The sequence below is a fragment of the Acartia tonsa genome, chromosome 1 (assembly GCF_053477335.1).
Source record: "Acartia tonsa isolate MP-2025a chromosome 1, ASM5347733v1, whole genome shotgun sequence".
Classification (NCBI taxonomy): Eukaryota; Metazoa; Arthropoda; class Copepoda; order Calanoida; family Acartiidae; genus Acartia; species Acartia tonsa.
This window is the reverse complement of record NC_137260.1, coordinates 17,524,887-17,542,515: the sequence shown is the minus strand read 5'-3', so window position 1 is coordinate 17,542,515 and position 17,629 is coordinate 17,524,887. Positions and strand designations below refer to the sequence as shown.

Here is a 17,629-nt window from a genome sequence, read left to right as displayed (position 1 = left end):
GATTCATTTGGCGCACCATCAAATTATTAATATCAATCTTTAAATCGAATTTGCATGGGCGATTTGAATCGGGCAGTGGCGCGGGCCCGGCGCGGCAATGGCACTCACCGAGTGCCATTGCCGAACCAAATCGGGGTGATTTATTTAATAAATAAATATTTTTTTTTAATTACTTTAATATTTTATTGCAAAACTATCGTGAAAACATTTTTATAGTTATTTTTAAAATAAATTATATATTAATGTTTTATATAAAATACCATACGGACACGGCATTTTATATAAAATACCTTACTGACACTGCTTAAGTAATAAAGTTGTACTGGCGCGGATCGATATTTTAGTGAGTGCACAGGCGATTTAACAACACCGCGCCGAAAATCTTTTAAAAATCCATGTTTTATAGGCGCGCTGTGGCTTAACACCAACGCACCTTCGGTTCACCTCTGAATCGCCCCGGTTTAAATCACCATAAAAACGATTTAAAGATCAAGCTCAGATTTTTGTTTTGTTTACATTTGTTTTCGGTGTTAGTTTTCAAAAAGTGGAAGGGTAAAAAAGTCACCTGAATATTTTTTCTCATTAATTACTTTAAATGAAAACTTTTTTAAAATTAAAAGCCTTTCGTTTAGGATTAATTTAAATTGCAGTAATCTAAAAGACCTCTCCTTAAGAATGAAATCAAATTCAAGGATGGTATAAAAAGTAGGGGTTCAGTCCCTCTTGTTATATCAATCTGTTGAAAAAAAACAGTGTTAAATTATCCAGTATCAACTTACTATAATTATCATCTGATATTATATAAAAAAAAACCATTTAATAAAAACAATTAGTGGTGAAAAATTATATAACTAAAGTGATAAAATAATACATTTTTAACATGTTTAGCTTGTTAATAATCAATATTAAAACATAATTATTCTTTTTCATGTTAGATATATCCTAGATAGGGAAGAGCGTTTGAAAAATTATTTAAAATGTAATAAAGGGAAATATCGAAACATACTGTACATCTTTTCCCAGTAAGGCTTTTAATCATATTAACTCCGCTGGATTAAAACCGGTCCTGAGTTATTCGGTCAAATCATAGTTCGTATGGTATGATAGAAAATTTTCCACGAAAAATATCTAAAATCATGATAATAATCCCTATTATGTTGACGCAAAAAGGTGAATCAATCGATGGTTTTTTTAACTATCCACGAAAAAGTTAAATCCAACCCGGTCCTGAGTAATAAATAAATAACATTGTCTAACTCAAATATAATTAGGCGTGTTAGAATCCACCTTTCTATTTCTTAACTTTGTATGATGATTTTATATCAATATTTATAAGCTAAGCATCTTAATAAAATGTCCATAGATCTATATTCAACTATGTTAATTTTGAGGAAGGTTACCAAATTATATACCAAAGGTTTTAAGAAACTTCTTTTTTAAAAAGCAGTTTGCAAATCGCGTAAATAACTTAAAGCCATTCTAACTATTATACATTTAATGATATTTAAAAAGCATGAACAGAATGTTCTAAAAAATTTATAAAGATTTTTGTGGCCAAAATTTTATATAGCCATAAAACCTTTCTAATTCTAAACGGGGCTACTCTAAAGCTCCCTTTTTAAAAATTCATGTTTTTTATCAACAACTAGTAGCAACGCCCTTAGGGTCTCTAGATGCTTTTGAGAGAATTGAGAAAGGGTCGACCCTCCCCTTTACATTTTAATTTTTAAAATCTCGATTTCTCTTTGGAGGTCGGAGGTACCCTCACAAAAAAAAGTTATAACCCTTCCTGAACCTACAAGAAGCTTTCATGTAAAATTGCACTATATCAGTCTAGTAATTTGTAATAGACTATAGTACAAACATACAAACAGACAGTTAGACATCCTGATACTTTTATGTACAGGATTTCTATATGAAACATGGCCAATTTTATTTAATGCTGTTTGGTTAAAATGCATAATATCAATGATGATTTGAATATTAGCATGCCGATAATATTGTAATATTTCCTGCGGTGCCATAACCATGTGGGGCTACACTGTAACCATTTAACCTAACCTGACCTAAAGTAAAACACAAACAAATGAAAAACTAGACTCCATACTTATTTTCAATTTATCTTTATATCACGGGAATTGTCTGTGCTCGACTAGTCACTTCAATTAGTTTAAGTTTTTTTTTATATCAATGTACACTGTTGTTCTAGTTAATGAAATATAAAATAAATCGAATATGCAAATATAATTTTTTAATCTCATTACCCTCAGTATTATGATACAGTTTTATTTTTCATATTGTTTTCATAATCATATAAATTATTTCATATTTCCCGTTATATTTTTAATTATCAAGGAAGATTATTTAAAAACAATGAAAAAAATCTTGAATTATTTGAAATTAATATCAATTTAAAATAAAAGAAATAATAGTTTTATCTAGTCCTGGGGACATTTAATAACCGATGATTTTGTGATAAAATTATTGACTTTATTTTTATATAAAAAAAAACATTACCTACAGGGTCATTCAAAAGAAAAAATTTAAAAAAAAACTTAATTATGCATAGAAAATAAAACTAGGATCATGGAAAGAAAACAAAGTCATTCCTAATTAGGACAGAAGTCACTGGAAATTGGTTTAAGGAAGGCTACTTATGTCCTTCATCTAACAAAATCTAACTTAAGGGAGGTGACTTATGTCCTTTGTCTGACAAATTCTTACATTAGGAAGGCTGCTTATGTCCTTCAAGTTGCAAAACTTAGCTTTTCTGTCCTTCACATAGCAAAACCTCACAAAACATAGCATTTCTGTCATTCACATAGCAAATTCTTGCAAAACATAGCAAATTTTTGCAAAACATAGCATTTATGTCCTTCACATAGCAAATTCTTGCAAAACATAGCAAATTCTTGCAAAACATAGCATTTATGTCCTTCACATAGCAAATTCTTGCAAAACATAGCAAATTCTTGCAAAACATAGCAAATTCTTGCAAAACATAGCATTTATGTCCTTCACATAGCAAATTCTTGCAAAACATAGCAAATTCTTGCAAAACATAGCATTTCTGTCCTTCACATAGCAAATTCTTGCAAAACATAGCAAATTCTTGGAAAACTTAGCATTTCTGTCCTTAACATAGCATTTTGGTCCTTCACATAGCAAAATCTCACAAAACATAGGTTTTTCTGACCTTTTTCTACCAGGAGATCAGAACACACATAACAAGAGTTTTTACATAATACATTAAGATTATCAATTATGCATTCAACTCTGCATAAATTATGATAATTCATTATTATTACCCCTCCCCCCCCTATTTAAAATTTACCCCTGCATAAATTATGATAATTTATGCTGAGTTAAATGTACTGTTTGAACTTCTATCTAACAGGATATGAGAACTTAATCAGAACACACATAACAAAAACTATGGTGCCATGTAGGAAAAGTGGCATTGCATTCTAGGGCCTAAAAGGCGTCATAGCTGGCCCCTTTTCAGTCCATCATATGACATGGGAAGGAGGTTGAGGATCATTTTATGCAGTCTAAATTCCCAAGAATGCAATGCCACTTTTCCTACATGGCACCACCTCCCATGTCATATGATGGACACAAAAGAGGCCAGCTATGACGCCTTTTAGGAAAAGTGGCATAGCATAGTGGAATTTAGGCTGCATAAAATGCTCCTCAACCTCCTTCCCAAGTCATATGATGGACTGAAAAGGGGCCAATTGAATAATTGTTAATCTGAATGTACTATGTAAACACTCTTGTTATGTGTGTTCTGATTAAGTTCTCATATCCTGTTAGATAGAAGTTCAAACAGTACATTTAACTCAGCATAAATTATCATAATTTATGCAGGGGTAAATTTTAAATAGGGGGGGGGGAGGGGTAATAATAATGAATTATCATAATTTATGCAGAGTTAAATGCATAATTGATAATCTTAATGTTTTATGTAAAAACTCTTGTTATGTGTGTTCTGATTTAGTTCTGATCTCCTGGTAGAAAAAGGTCAGAAAAACCTATGTTTTGTGAGATTTTGCTATGTGAAGGACCAAAATGCTATGTTAAGGACAGAAATGCTAAGTTTTCCAAGAATTTGCTATGTTTTGCAAGAATTTGCTATGTGAAGGACATAAATGCTATGTTTTGCAAGAATTTGCTATGTGAAGGACATAAATGCTATGTTTTGCAAGAATTTGCTATGTTTTGCAAGAATTTGCTATGTGAAGGACATAAATGCTATGTTTTGCAAGAATTTGCTATGTTTTGCAAGAAGTTGCTATGTTTTGCAAGAATTTGCTATGTGAAGGACATAAATGCTATGTTTTGCAAGAATTTGCTATGTGAAGGACAGATAAACTATTTTATGCAAGATTTTGCTATGTGAAGGACCAAAAAGCTAGGTTTTGTGTGGTGAAGGGAGGCTACTTATGTCCTTCATCTTGCAAAATCTTTGTTAAGGGAGACAAGTTATGCCCTTCATCTAACAAATTCTCACATAAGGAAAGCTACTTATGTCCTTCCTAGGAAGGTGACTTCTGTCCTAATTAAGGAATGACTTTGTTTTCTTTCCATGATCCTAAAACTATTTTGTAAAATGCTTTATATATTTGGAAAACCTATTGTGGGACATTTATGTTTCAAATATTTAAAAATGATAATTTCAACAAATTATGCCCCAAAAACCAGTTTTTTCAAAGGCCTTTTTTTGAAGATTTATATATTTAAAGGGTGAGAAAAAAATACACAAATCTTTAAAATTCAAATTGCGCGGCTTGTGTTAATAGTAAAAAATGTTGCGCATATCGTTAGATTCGTCATGAGCTCTAGTTTTTGAAAATATAAGTACCGTTTTTGTGCTATTTGTAGTTTAGGAGCTACGTTGAAAAATGTGAGAAAAAGGTTAAAAGTTTTAAGCAATTGGAACATTTTACCACGTAGCTCCTATACCACACGTACCACAGGAATGGTTTTTATAAATTAAAAAACTAGAGCTTATGGCAATTCTTACGATATGCATTTTTCTACTATTAACACAAGCTGCACAATTTGAATTTCAAAGGTGCGCATTTTTTTACAACCTTTAAATTAGTAAATCTTCGAAAAAAAGGCCTTTGGAAAAACTGGTTTTTGGGGCATAATTTGTTGAAATAATCATTTCCATATATTCGAAACATAAATGTCCCACAATAGGTTTTCCAAATATATAAAGCATTTTACAAAATAGTTTTATTTTCAATGCATAATTCAGTTTTTTAAAAAATCATTTCTCTTGAATGACCCTGTATAATATAAAGTATAAGGTTTTTTTGTCTGAAGCTAAAGATGTCGAAAACTACTGAACCGATTAGGTTCTCCATTTCAGAGAAGCTTCACATAGGTCTTTGGATGGTTTTAGGCTATTGCATTTTAAAATTTAGATCGTGGGATAGTTTTAGGCTCTTTCAGTCTCCAGTTTAAATAAAAAGTCCATAGATACTAGGGAATTAGCCACTAGTTTAAGTGAAAACAGGTAGGTTATACTATCCTTTCGGGTAAATTCCCTGTGGAGCTCTACTATAAACTCTACATGAACTACCAACTTACCTAAAAAAAGCAATACAAGTTAGTATTGTTTTTTTTGTTAATAATTATTGCAACATAAATAACATGAAAAAACATTCCGTCCCGAAAATGATTTTTTTAGTTAACTGATTTTTTGGAATTTTAGTCTATCCTATTAGTAAACAAACTTAGGCAATATTTTAAAATTTTTAGTTAACTTATTTAGAATAGTACACTTAGGCCACCTTTACCCTTGTTCCTTTAGTGTGCTATAACTTCCACTTCTGTCATATTCAAAAAGAGTTCCGTATAAATAGAGAAAGAAGACTAAATAGCCAGCAATTTTAAGGGATGATTAAATGAATAATAGAATAATATACCCTCCAATTATGATAAACAAAAATATCTCTTTTGAAGATTAGAATTAAATTAAAATTATCGGTTTAAAAGGTTGGAGAAAAAATATTAGTTTGTACACCCAATAAAGATATTCCCCCATAGTTTTAATGCAAACAAATATCAGATCGGGTTTGTAAAATTTATTATCCCTACGACCTCTCTTGCTAAATAGTAAATTAATTAGAAAGGGTGGTTTCATAATAGGAGTGAAGCTAAGGGACGTTACTGTTGTGACAATTTGTGGATTTTTGTATTCTTTTTGCGTGAGTGATGGGACACCATTTCTTTGCATTTTTGTTATTGTACATGAAACAATTCAATTGACCACCATTTTTATACAATCAATGCAACAATAGACATGATACGATTCTTTTTATACCAAAGCTTGCCTACGATTAGGTCCTGTACGTCAGTTTATTGAAACGTGATTTTCAAGTCAAAATAGAAAAAAAACTCTGCTCATTCGAATATGTAGTTAATGATATATTTGCAATTAAGGAAATTCGTTGTCTAAAAATGTGCTTTGACAAGAACTAGAGCCTTGAACTTGGATTTAAAAAAAGTTATTTTCTTTGGACGTTGTCATCCTTTTTTAATAAAACTTAAGGAAGAATGAATATCAAATGTTTTTTGACCATCACAAAATTTTTTTAACTGGTAAAAATTATAATACATATATGTTTGTCTGTAAGTATTGATTGCGATGTTAAAGACTCAAGAGTGTTTAAGGTTAAATCATTTTCTATGGTTAGTGTTACTGCAAAAAAAAAACATAGAACAATTTTCAATTCTTATAAGAATGAAGATTTATAATTAACCAAATATTTGGTTGTCTTTTTTGAAATGGTCACTTCAATGAAAAAATTTGTCTGATTTTGTAGTGGGGCTACTCTACAATGTAAATATTATGGACTAACAGGTCTGTTTGCCGGTCATAACTAAACAATTAGCACGCTTGCCCGTAAATCAGTTAGAAGGAAATAAAAGAAAGAGTTCTAGAGAAGTTTTAGAAAAGGCTTTGAATTAAATTTTTATATAAACTATTTACTACATTGCTCATAGCTAGACTTATAAATTTAATTCATTATTTTTTTTAACAATAAATGATAAGTTTAAAAAAATCTATTAACTAGCCAAAATTATAAATTATAAGTGTGTCAGTATATTAGATGTTAAAATCAATGGATAACACACTTTATTTATGGTAAACTTAATAAACAGATGAAAGACAAAAAATGATGATTGATTTTAGTTATTAAATTAAAGTACGAGATCTTTCTGCCCCTCCATCCGTCAGTTCTTCCGTCTAAATTTAGAACCACTGGCTCAATTGGTTTCTACTTTTTAAGCATTTTCCCTTCTGCTCATAGCCTCATATCATGGTTTTAGGCTATTTTCAAAATGAAAAAGAAGTTAAATTCATAGTTATTATTTTCATTGTCATTAAAATTATTTGTCAAACTAATTGAAGCATAACTGTTGCAGGTTGCTAAATTATAAAATATATTAAACAAGGACAAATATATCAAAATAAGCGATATGCACAGAACAAGGTCATGTATATTGGTAATTGGCGACGATAATAATGGTATAAATCTTACTTATAGTTTTAGCAGGCCTAGATCTAAGATTTTAGCCAAGTAATTCCGAAATTGAGAATTATTTTAGGTCATTATTAGAAGAGGGCCTTGGACAAACTCTAGATAAATTCTATAAAATTCAAAATGTTTCAGAAAGATTGGTATAATTTGTCTTTATATACTTTTTTTTACTTTTATGGATATTATGAGTTAGTTCAATAATATCTTAATATTTATATTAATTTGTTGGATTAATGTGCATTTAAAAAAATATAAAGTAACATTCTTGTAACATTTGCATTTAAACATTTTAAAAGCGAATGTTTTATGTAATCGGGTTCAGTGCGTCCCTGCTGACCGTAGCTCTTATATTTAATTTATGCACGTAGAATTGTGCCATCGATTTCAAACTTGGCTATATCCATTTAAAACAAATTGATCTTGTGTCTTTTATATTGTATGAAAGCTTGTCGTATCATCATAAAAAGTATTTTACATAATGCCTTCCAAAATTTCTAACGTTTGAGTATGGTTTTGAAAAGTAAACAAAAGAGTAGCTGCGCTAACTTTATAATATGATGTGTGCATGAATAATTAAAAATATAAAAACCTAGTTTGTGTCAACTCTTTATGCACGGACAATTGGTAAAATTTAAACTGCGTGATTTCAATGTTAAACAGTTTAATAACTAAATTTTGTTTTATGCTTACAACCAAAACTTATATAGTACAGTATCAAGTATGACAACATTCATTAGTAGCGAAGAACATGAAACACGTCTTTATTGTAGGAACAAAGACATACTACTGACGGATTTTTAAAACGTAAAAATTCAGTTGTCTATCGTGCACAGAAACCAAGAAAATCGTATTCCCTGTTTGGTTCAATATCCTACAGAGCATTACCGACAGACCGGCGGACTAAACAGACTTGGCGCTATTTGTAAATAGATTCTTTACAAAAAGACCATCCTCTATTTTTAATATAAGCAGGGTAAATTTAATTAATTTTTCCTATAATATTCACTATATCATTACCTTATTGGTAAAGTAAATTTTCTCAAAATTTTCAACCGGATAACTATATAAGCAGCCAAGTATATCATAATTCCCCCAAAAGCTGTACGGACGGACAACATCATAAGTAAGAGTATCAAGAATCCCTTTAGAATTTAAAATACAGATATTTAAAAAAAAAAAACAGGATGTTTTAATTTTAAAATATGAACATTGATAAATAAGTGTACTTACTTGTTTATTGCATTTTTCATGCTTTAATCTTAAACAATTGAATCTAATTGAGTGTGATCACAATTTTAACTTCAAAAGAAGTTTCTAAAAATTGCAGTAAGACGATAAATTGTGTCGTCGTGAAAACTTTGGAATCATTGGATATTAAAATTGTATTTTAAGTTAAAGAATAAAGTTAAAATAGTTTTCCATAGGTGTGTTTTAATTAAGTTTTGTTTCTTTGGTTAAATATTATCATCCACTCTACCATCATTTACGATTTCTGATATGTTTTCAACTATTTAATACACACAAAGATGTATAGGAATTATATAAACAATGATGACAACATTCATAAAAGCGAAGCTCTGAAATGGTTGGACAAGCAAACATTAATACTTAAGAACTGAATGAGCAGAAAATAAATGTAGTTTGTAGAAAGTCTAAAATTTTTTTTTTGTAAATTTGTTGCAAAAATGCTTAAATACAAGATAGTGTTTTAAATGGACGTACGGACTTTCTGGTAACGATTATAGAGTTGCTTCGCTTCTTAAATCGTACCTAACTATTAAACAGGAATCCGCATGCAATGTTTGAAATTGATTGGACAATTCTAACGTGATAAAACGACGATAAGAGCTATTCATTAAGGACGGAATGACCAAAAAGTAGAACCAATAATTGGTTCACGGGGGAGAAAGACCTTTCATAACAAACACACAGACAGACACATAAACAATGAATTTCTTCAATATTAAAATGTATCATGACCAAATTATTCCTTTGTGAATAATAATAATGTAATATTTTAATCATTTTTTAGGAAGACAAACATTATTTTATGAGTTTATACTGCTTATTAAATAGTTGCATCAAACTATTCTAATGCAAGAAGAGTGACAGATTTATGAAAAACATAAACATACAATACATAGATTTGATAGAAAAATTCACATCTAAAAAATTCTTTCTTGCGTAATTTTTTCTTCGGCTTATTTATGGCTTTTGCTTGGCTGCCAAGCTTTATTTTGGTGAATAAGAATGAAAACTTAATTATTACAAAAAAGTAACAGAATCTGTGTCTGAAGGTTGATATTGCAACTAAAAAGTTTACCATAAAAATTCAAAAAGGCATTTTATCAAGAACTTTACATTGGAATTTGATATCTTGATGAATGTAGAACATGTTAAATTGTAATTAATTTTCATAGGATTAATTTAGTGTTATAATTACACTAAAAACTATATTTCATGTCATGCTCCACTTTAAACTTAGAAATAAGTAAATTTGCTTAAAATAAAAAAATCATGCGTGTCCATATAAATTTTTTTGTTGATGTCGAACCTATGTTGTTTGTTAAAAGTGGTTAAAACTGGTATATTATCAAGCTAGGTTGTCTTAAAATAAAAAATAGACTTTATCCATTTTTATATTGATAATGAAAAATAAATGAAACAGTTTTAATGTATTTTAAGATTTAGAAGTCTTTAAAACTAATACTGAAGAAAAACAATCAAATTCAAAATTGTTTCCAGAAAATAAACTTTTCCTTTATTTGTGATTTAATGCAATAAAATCAATATTCAATTTAGTTACAAATAAAACAAGTACAATAATAGTTATTTCTCGTATCGTATTATAAAAGGCTTTCCGCGGATATAGAATGTACAATTATGAGATTAAAACTAGTTTTTTTTAGCCGCGTGGTGCCGAAGGCACCGGCTAAAAAAACTGGTTTTAATCTTATGATTGTACATTTCTATCTATATTCGTAGAAAACTGGATATAATACGATGCTAGTCATAGTTTTTTCGTATGGATGAGAACCGGTTCCTATCCACCGGATTCGAATAAATACGAGAAAAAGCCATAACAAATCTTTTACAAAACTTTATTAAATCAATAAATTAAATATTTTTTTGAGCGAATTAAATTATATGAAGTTTTTTTTTTATTTGAATTTCCTGTTTATTTTAATTTTGTACTGTTTCTAATTGTTGAACCAATAATAACCTTTTTTGTATTAAGGGTTTACTTAGATACAGGTATAGGTTTTAGAGATGACGTTTATTACCGACTTTCCGATAATGAGACCTATAGAGTGGCCTCACTATTAAACAATATTTTGCAAATAGTTTTGACTCAAACAAAAAAAGTATTATTATATCTTTATACAAAGAAATAAACAATACAATAAAATTTACAACAAGGTATAAAACATCATTATTCATTAATAATTTGGTAGAAAAAAAGCCTTTCTAAAATTTGATTAAATAAGTTTTGATTTTTGCTTTGTTTTCTGGTCAATAATCTAATAATTTATCATATATAAAAGCAAGGAAGATAAAGTTTGTTGTAAGCGTGGTTTAACAAATTATAAAAACTTAGTACAATAAAATTGGGCATTACTTTTTTGGTCTTATATTATTGATGGTTGCTAAAAAGATAAAGAAAAAAAAAGAGAGAGAGAAAGAGAGAGAAAGAGAGTTAGAGGGAGAGAGAGAGAGAGAATAAGAAGAAAAGAATAAGAAAGTCACGCATCTAAAACATATAAGAACACTGCTTACTGACCAGTCGTCCTTCCAACACGAATAACTTTCAGAGTTGCTTCGTTCAAAAATATTCTTTCATAATTTTTCAAGCCTTATTATATTTCTATTAATGATATAATAAAATAATCTCTTAATAGAATTAAAATTGATGATTTTATAATTAGATAATAATATGAAGATTTATTATTTTGGCTTTCTTCGCTTTTTATACAAATCAAGTCTATATTAGGATTGGTTTTCTTTATGGTTTTCTTTTATTCTTTGATTGATACTAGCGACTGCGCTCCTAGCCTCTATTGGAGAAAAAATTTGTTAAAAGCCTCCTTATAGTAGGTATATAAAACTCCCTTTAAACGCGTAATTCAATAAAAACAACCATTTCTGAGATCTTTAGCATCAACCAAAGAAAACCTTACTATCTTATATCCTATACAATATATCATATAGGTAGTAAGGTTTTTTTTGTCTATAGCTCAAGATTTCGATAAATTTTGAAACGATTTAGTTCACCATTTTATGAAATCTTTACATTAATAACGGGGTGGTTTTAGGCTATTTAGTTTTTGAATTTAAGACTTGGATAGTTATAAGTTATTTTTATGGGCTCTCTACCCTTTGAATGCATGTTCTTAGATAATCTAAGTTAAAGGCTATTATAAATAAATTATAAATTATAGTTTGATTAATAGATGAAAGGATAGAAAAAGATAAAAATCTGACCTGTACTTGTCTATGCCTGGGCACATGATTTTGTTGATTAATTTGCTTCCAGTATCCCATCCCTGCATCCATCTTCTCATATACACCATCTAAATTTTATTATATCTTGATTGGTTGGTACAAACTAACAGTATTCAAACTTTTGCACCAATAAAAAAAATCTCAGAGGGATTATTTTGTTAATCATAATTAGGGATGTACACTGTACATCAATTTATACTCCACTGCACTGTCTTATCTTAATATCATAAGATCCCACAAAAATTCCGAACAAGGAAATTTTATGGATAACGAGCGCAGCAAAAACTAGCAAAATAAAATGTAGAAGTAAAAATAATTTTAATGAATATTATGTAACAAAACTAGTATTGATTTTATGACTTTTATTTCTATATTCGTGGAAAAGTATCTAGGATAAAATGTTTTACATGATTTTTTAGTACAGCTGAGAACCGGTTCTGATCCAGCGGATATTAATCGGTTTCGTAGCCATACTGGAATAAAGTTTACCTGTATTGTACATGTGATTATTATTGTTATTATTGTTCTCTTCAATATACTCCATATCATCAATTATAATATCCTTCAGAAATATGCTCAATTAAGCTATTTTTTAGGTTCTGATGTACCGCATTATTTTAGTAAAATAATTTTCAGGCAAGCTTTGAGTATTTTTCATGTATCAAAATCTTTTTTTTATGGATTGATTCAACCCCTTTCACTCCCTCCAGAAATATTTAAAGACAAAATACTTTTCTAGTAGATGTTGGTAAAGTTTTTGCCATATAGTAAAGAACTTTCATTTGTGAAATTTTCTGCCCAAAAATTAGTATTTATCAAATAGTTTTATTTTGGCTGATTTTAAACATTCCTTGATACTTGGCTTTAGGTTTCTTCCTTCCCATTTCTCAGCCCGGCTGAATATCCTGCAAAAAACATAAAATTATATCAATGAAAACAAATTTTTATCACTAGGCAATAAGAATACCATTTGTGTCAAACTTGTTATAGGCTTAAAAAGCTTTCAAGCTGCCAGCGGATGGAAGCAGCTATCATCTGAAACGGCTGAGAAAATGAGTGATTTGCATAAAGCCTCTGCTGTGTGATTGCGACTCCACATTCCTATTTTAAAAAATACAACTGAATCCATATTTTTTTTTCGAAAAAAATAATTGTCCTTATCTGATCTTGTTTTAACCAACCAAAAAATAACAAGTATTAATTATGTATAATTAAATTCCAAGGACTTTAAGTTGGTCAGATTTTATTTATGTAACATTTGTAAATAGCAAAGCTGATATACAATTCACTTTTATCTTATAGCTGACATATAACCATTTTATTGCATATGATTTTTTTATATGCATACCTTGTTAAGCAATTTTATCTAACGGTAATTTACATATACAAAATGGTGATCTCACATATATGCTATTATCATAGTCTATTCAATCAAAATTTAGAACTTTGTTTTATGACAATTGTAATTTGAATCGCAACCACCTGAATAACGTCCAAGAATATCATTCTTAAAAAGATTGGTACTATAAAAAAAGTAACCTCTAGAGCACTAATCTCCCCCCATCTTACCTTACTTTAATATAGACCTGCAAGGTTAGAGCTCCAATAGGAAAATTTCCCCCTCCCCACTAGTTATAGAAATAAAGGGGCGGGGTTAAACAACGAAAGAATGTTTTTTTTTTGCAAAATTTGAACCCAGTGCCTTCACAAACGATGAGCATAATTATGCTTGTTTACAATATCAAAAAACTTTTTATTTGACCTTAATTCTTTAAACTTTTCTCAATTTAAATATTTACATTTAATTTGAATGCACTTTTTAAATTTGCAAAGTTTTATTTAAAAACAATCTTGGGGTCATATAAGATAGGGTTCGTTTTAAGTAACTGATTTTAAGGATTTTAACAATCAGAATTTAAGAATAACAAAACAATAATGACTATGTTCAAAAAGCAATATCAAATCATTGGCAATTAAGTTTTCAGAATTTTGAACTAGTTAACTTTATAAATTAAAAAAAAAACAGGATTTATCAGACACAGCTGCATGTGCAATAAGCTGCGCAGTTTTTAGAAGCCCCACCAAGTTACCATTCAAGCCTAACTGTCACCCGCGCAGAATACTAAGCCACCCAGTAATCAGAGCTCTCAAATATATAATACATCACCCTCAAATAAAGCCACCCTAAGCCACAGCTTCCCTAGGCCACTTGCAGCCACCAAAAGTCACAGCTCAAAGCAATAAGTTGACCTGTTTTGTTTAATTTTTATTCTTAATGCTCTGATCGTATCATAATACTTTTTAAGATACTAGCAGCTGATGCTGTAAGTATTGGTTTAAAAAATATGACGTAACAAAAAAAATTAGCCAATGAGAGGCCGTTATTGACCAATGGCGGCATGCGTAGTGGACTCTCATTGGCTAATTTTTTTTTGTTACGACATATTTTTTAAACCAATACTCACAGCATCCTAGCAGCTACGCTCCTAGAAGCCTCTAGGGGCATTGGTAGGAGGGGGGAAAGTCGACCTCATCCAATTTTAAATTTGAGTTTCAAAAGAGTTAAAAAAATATTTTGGGGGGGAGGGGTTGAAGACACCCTCCCCGAAAATAGTTTTAAACCTTTCCAGGACCTATAAGAAGCTTCACTGTAAAGGAGAACAATATCGGTTCAGCGGTTAGCGAGATCCTTCGAGACCGACAAAAATGCCTACTACTTTATGTAATAGGATAAAGAAAAAAATCATATTATGACTTAAATGATGTTATTAAATCATTACAGTAGGTATCTAAAACTGTGAGTTCTGTTTACGAGATTATGTTGGACACACATACACTCACACACACACACACACAAATTACTCAGATGTACTGTACATACTTTCAAGAACACATCAAGTTAAACTAAAAAGTTTCCGACTAAATACTCTTTTTAAAAAGATGCATTAACTAAATATGCCCACTCAGTATCACATTAAAATTAGATTATTCTATATTGCAGTATTTAATTATTTGGATAAAACGTACATTTGTATTTCTTGTGAAAGTTTAGGCATAGGAAAGGGCGAATAACTTAGCTTTGTATTTTATTAAACTTTACGGAAAGCTTAATATTTTCGTTAACAATTTGGGTTGCAAAAAAGAGCAAAGTCCATACTTTTCCATCATTGAGCTTCGCTTCTATGGATGTTATCATCCTCATATTTATTAGTACATAGAAGCCTAATATAATTTTATTTATTTTAGTGTTATTTTTATCCTTATATCCCTGGTATGCAACTTTGTTTTATTCTTCTTGCAAAACTGAACTTTCTTAATATCACAATGGTCTAGTTGTAACAACAGTGGACAAAATAAAGTTAAGGGTTGATAAAAATATTGTAAAATTAAAATAATAATAAGGGTTATAAATTGGTTCCTAACCTGTTGTATATTGTCAATAATCAACAATTTTGAAAAAAAAGTGTCTTTTTAAAGATTTGGTGCGTCATAACTACAGATTTAAAAAATGGTTTAAACTGCTTCTATATCAGGTGTGCGAAATAAATAGTTAAAGTAGGGAGAAACCTAACTTCAGAGAATCAGGGCTACATACACACACACACACACACATCATAATAGCTTTAGGCAAAATAGGTCTCAAAATGTTTATGATTTACTATTGTGAATGTTTTAGTCATTAAAAAATTAAACTAGTACTCAAAACAATGTACAAGTTTAAATCCTATTTAAATTATGAACTCGATCCACAACCCTGAAATATCTTCAGCTCCACAAACCCAAAATATCCTCAGCTCCACAACCCTGTCTAAAGCAGCTATTTCTAAGGAACAAAAACCAACTTCCAGATTCGCAGAATTGCAGAAAAAGTATGATACAATGAGAGGGAATTAGATACTCAAAAATATCATACAATCAATTAAATGAATGACGAGCGGTTTTGCCTACCTTCCTTATATCTTAGATTTAGAAAGAAACAGCAAGTTTATGAGAGGAACTTTTTCTTGGGTCATTTATAATGGAATATGGTCAAAACTTTTCAACCAATAAATTAATTTACAAAATGGTAATCATCATCGGAGATCTACATTAATGCATCCTCAATTGTCTTATATATCCACTAGAGGCTACGCCCCTAGAGGCCTCTAGGGGCACTTGAGGAGGGGAGATTCGAATTTGATAACCCAATTTATGATTTTAGATTTGAAAAGAAAAAAAAATTGGAGGGAGAGATTAATTTTTTTTGAGGTGGGTACCCCTTCCCCCCCCCCATACTTTTTTATTTTTAGTTAAAATTTTTTTTTTTTGGTGTGGTAATTTTTTTCTAGGGGCGATTTCTCTTGGGAGGGTGGTGGTACCCTCCCCTAAAATAGTTATAAACCTTCCCGGGACCTATGAGAAGCTACCCTGTTAAGAAGAACCCCGATCGGTTCAACGGTTAGGGATCTAAAGGGATAAGACAATTCCCGATAAATTACTGTCCATCCACAAAATTACTAATTAAGTTTATTACAATTAGTGGTTGAAACGTTTGGACACTTAACTTAATGAAACAATAAAAGTCCCAAAAGTTGTAAATTTTACAAATATGAAAACGTTATTTTGAAACTTTGGGGACTAGTGTAATATACAGCCCAATGTCCCCTCCCTCCTAGCTTAAGATCCCTATGTCAAATGATATTTGTCTGCCTATATCTACTACATATTTAAAAAGGCAAAAAATTTTCAATCTTCCTTACTTGAATCCCTGTCTCCGGAAAAAAAGACAACACAATATTTATATTATATTCCCCTTTTTTCAAATATTTATAAATAAAGATTAAATAAAGTGGTAAGTTTTTTTTAAGATTTAAGATTTTGATAGCTACTGGAACGAATGAATTTTCTGTTGTAAGGATGCTTTATAGGTCCTAAATAGGATGGTTTTAGGTTTTTTTGCCTTTCCCCAACCATTCAATTACTGCTTCGCCCCATTATACTAGAGGCGCAGCCGCTAGTAAATATATATATATATATATATAAATAAGAAATGTTTTTTTAAAATGTAAAATAACAAATGAAAACTTTCTATCTCTTGAATTGGAACCTAGTAATAGTGTCTAACTTTTTATCTTTGTGACGTGACAAAAATCCATCTCTTTTTTAGGGATTTCCTTTCTCACCTCCCTTCTCATCCTTCGATTTTTGTTACGTCACAAAGATAAAAAGTTAGACACTATTACTAGGTTCCTTGAATTGTCAATAACCCCAATGGATAAATTTTTTTTTACAAAAGCTTAGATTTGAGTTTGTAAGAAGTAATTAATTTCACAGACGCAAAGACAGAAAAAAAAAGTCATTTAATTTCAAAAAGATACGACACTCTTTTGGAGATAAGGCCCTGAGAGAAATAAATAAATCCGCCAGAGTTTTGTTTAAATACAACAAAATAGATGTGAAGGTTTATTCATTAAACTTTTGAGCTAAAGTCCCTTTATGCTACACATAATATTTAAATGTTTTCAACAAAAAAAATGTTTTATTATTTTTTTTTATTTTCTCCATTCACAAAAGGAATTAGAGCAAAG

At 30.0% G+C, this 17,629-nt stretch overlaps 1 protein-coding gene across 3 annotated transcripts in view; it reads right to left on the bottom strand.

Annotated features, from left to right (window-relative positions):
• LOC145332487 (uncharacterized) overlaps nucleotides 1-17,629 on the bottom strand; it is a 50,922-nt gene that overhangs the window by 31,706 nt on the left and 1,587 nt on the right. For all 3 annotated transcript variants that reach the window (XM_080177492.1, XM_080177498.1, XM_080177506.1), the window contains exons 4-6: nucleotides 12,916-12,967; nucleotides 12,552-12,627; nucleotides 12,042-12,130 (exon numbers count right to left, since the gene is read on the bottom strand). In XM_080177492.1, the coding sequence (XP_080033618.1) occupies nucleotides 12,042-12,130; nucleotides 12,552-12,627; nucleotides 12,916-12,967 (217 nt within the window). The remainder of the gene's footprint in view (nucleotides 1-12,041; nucleotides 12,131-12,551; nucleotides 12,628-12,915; nucleotides 12,968-17,629) is intronic.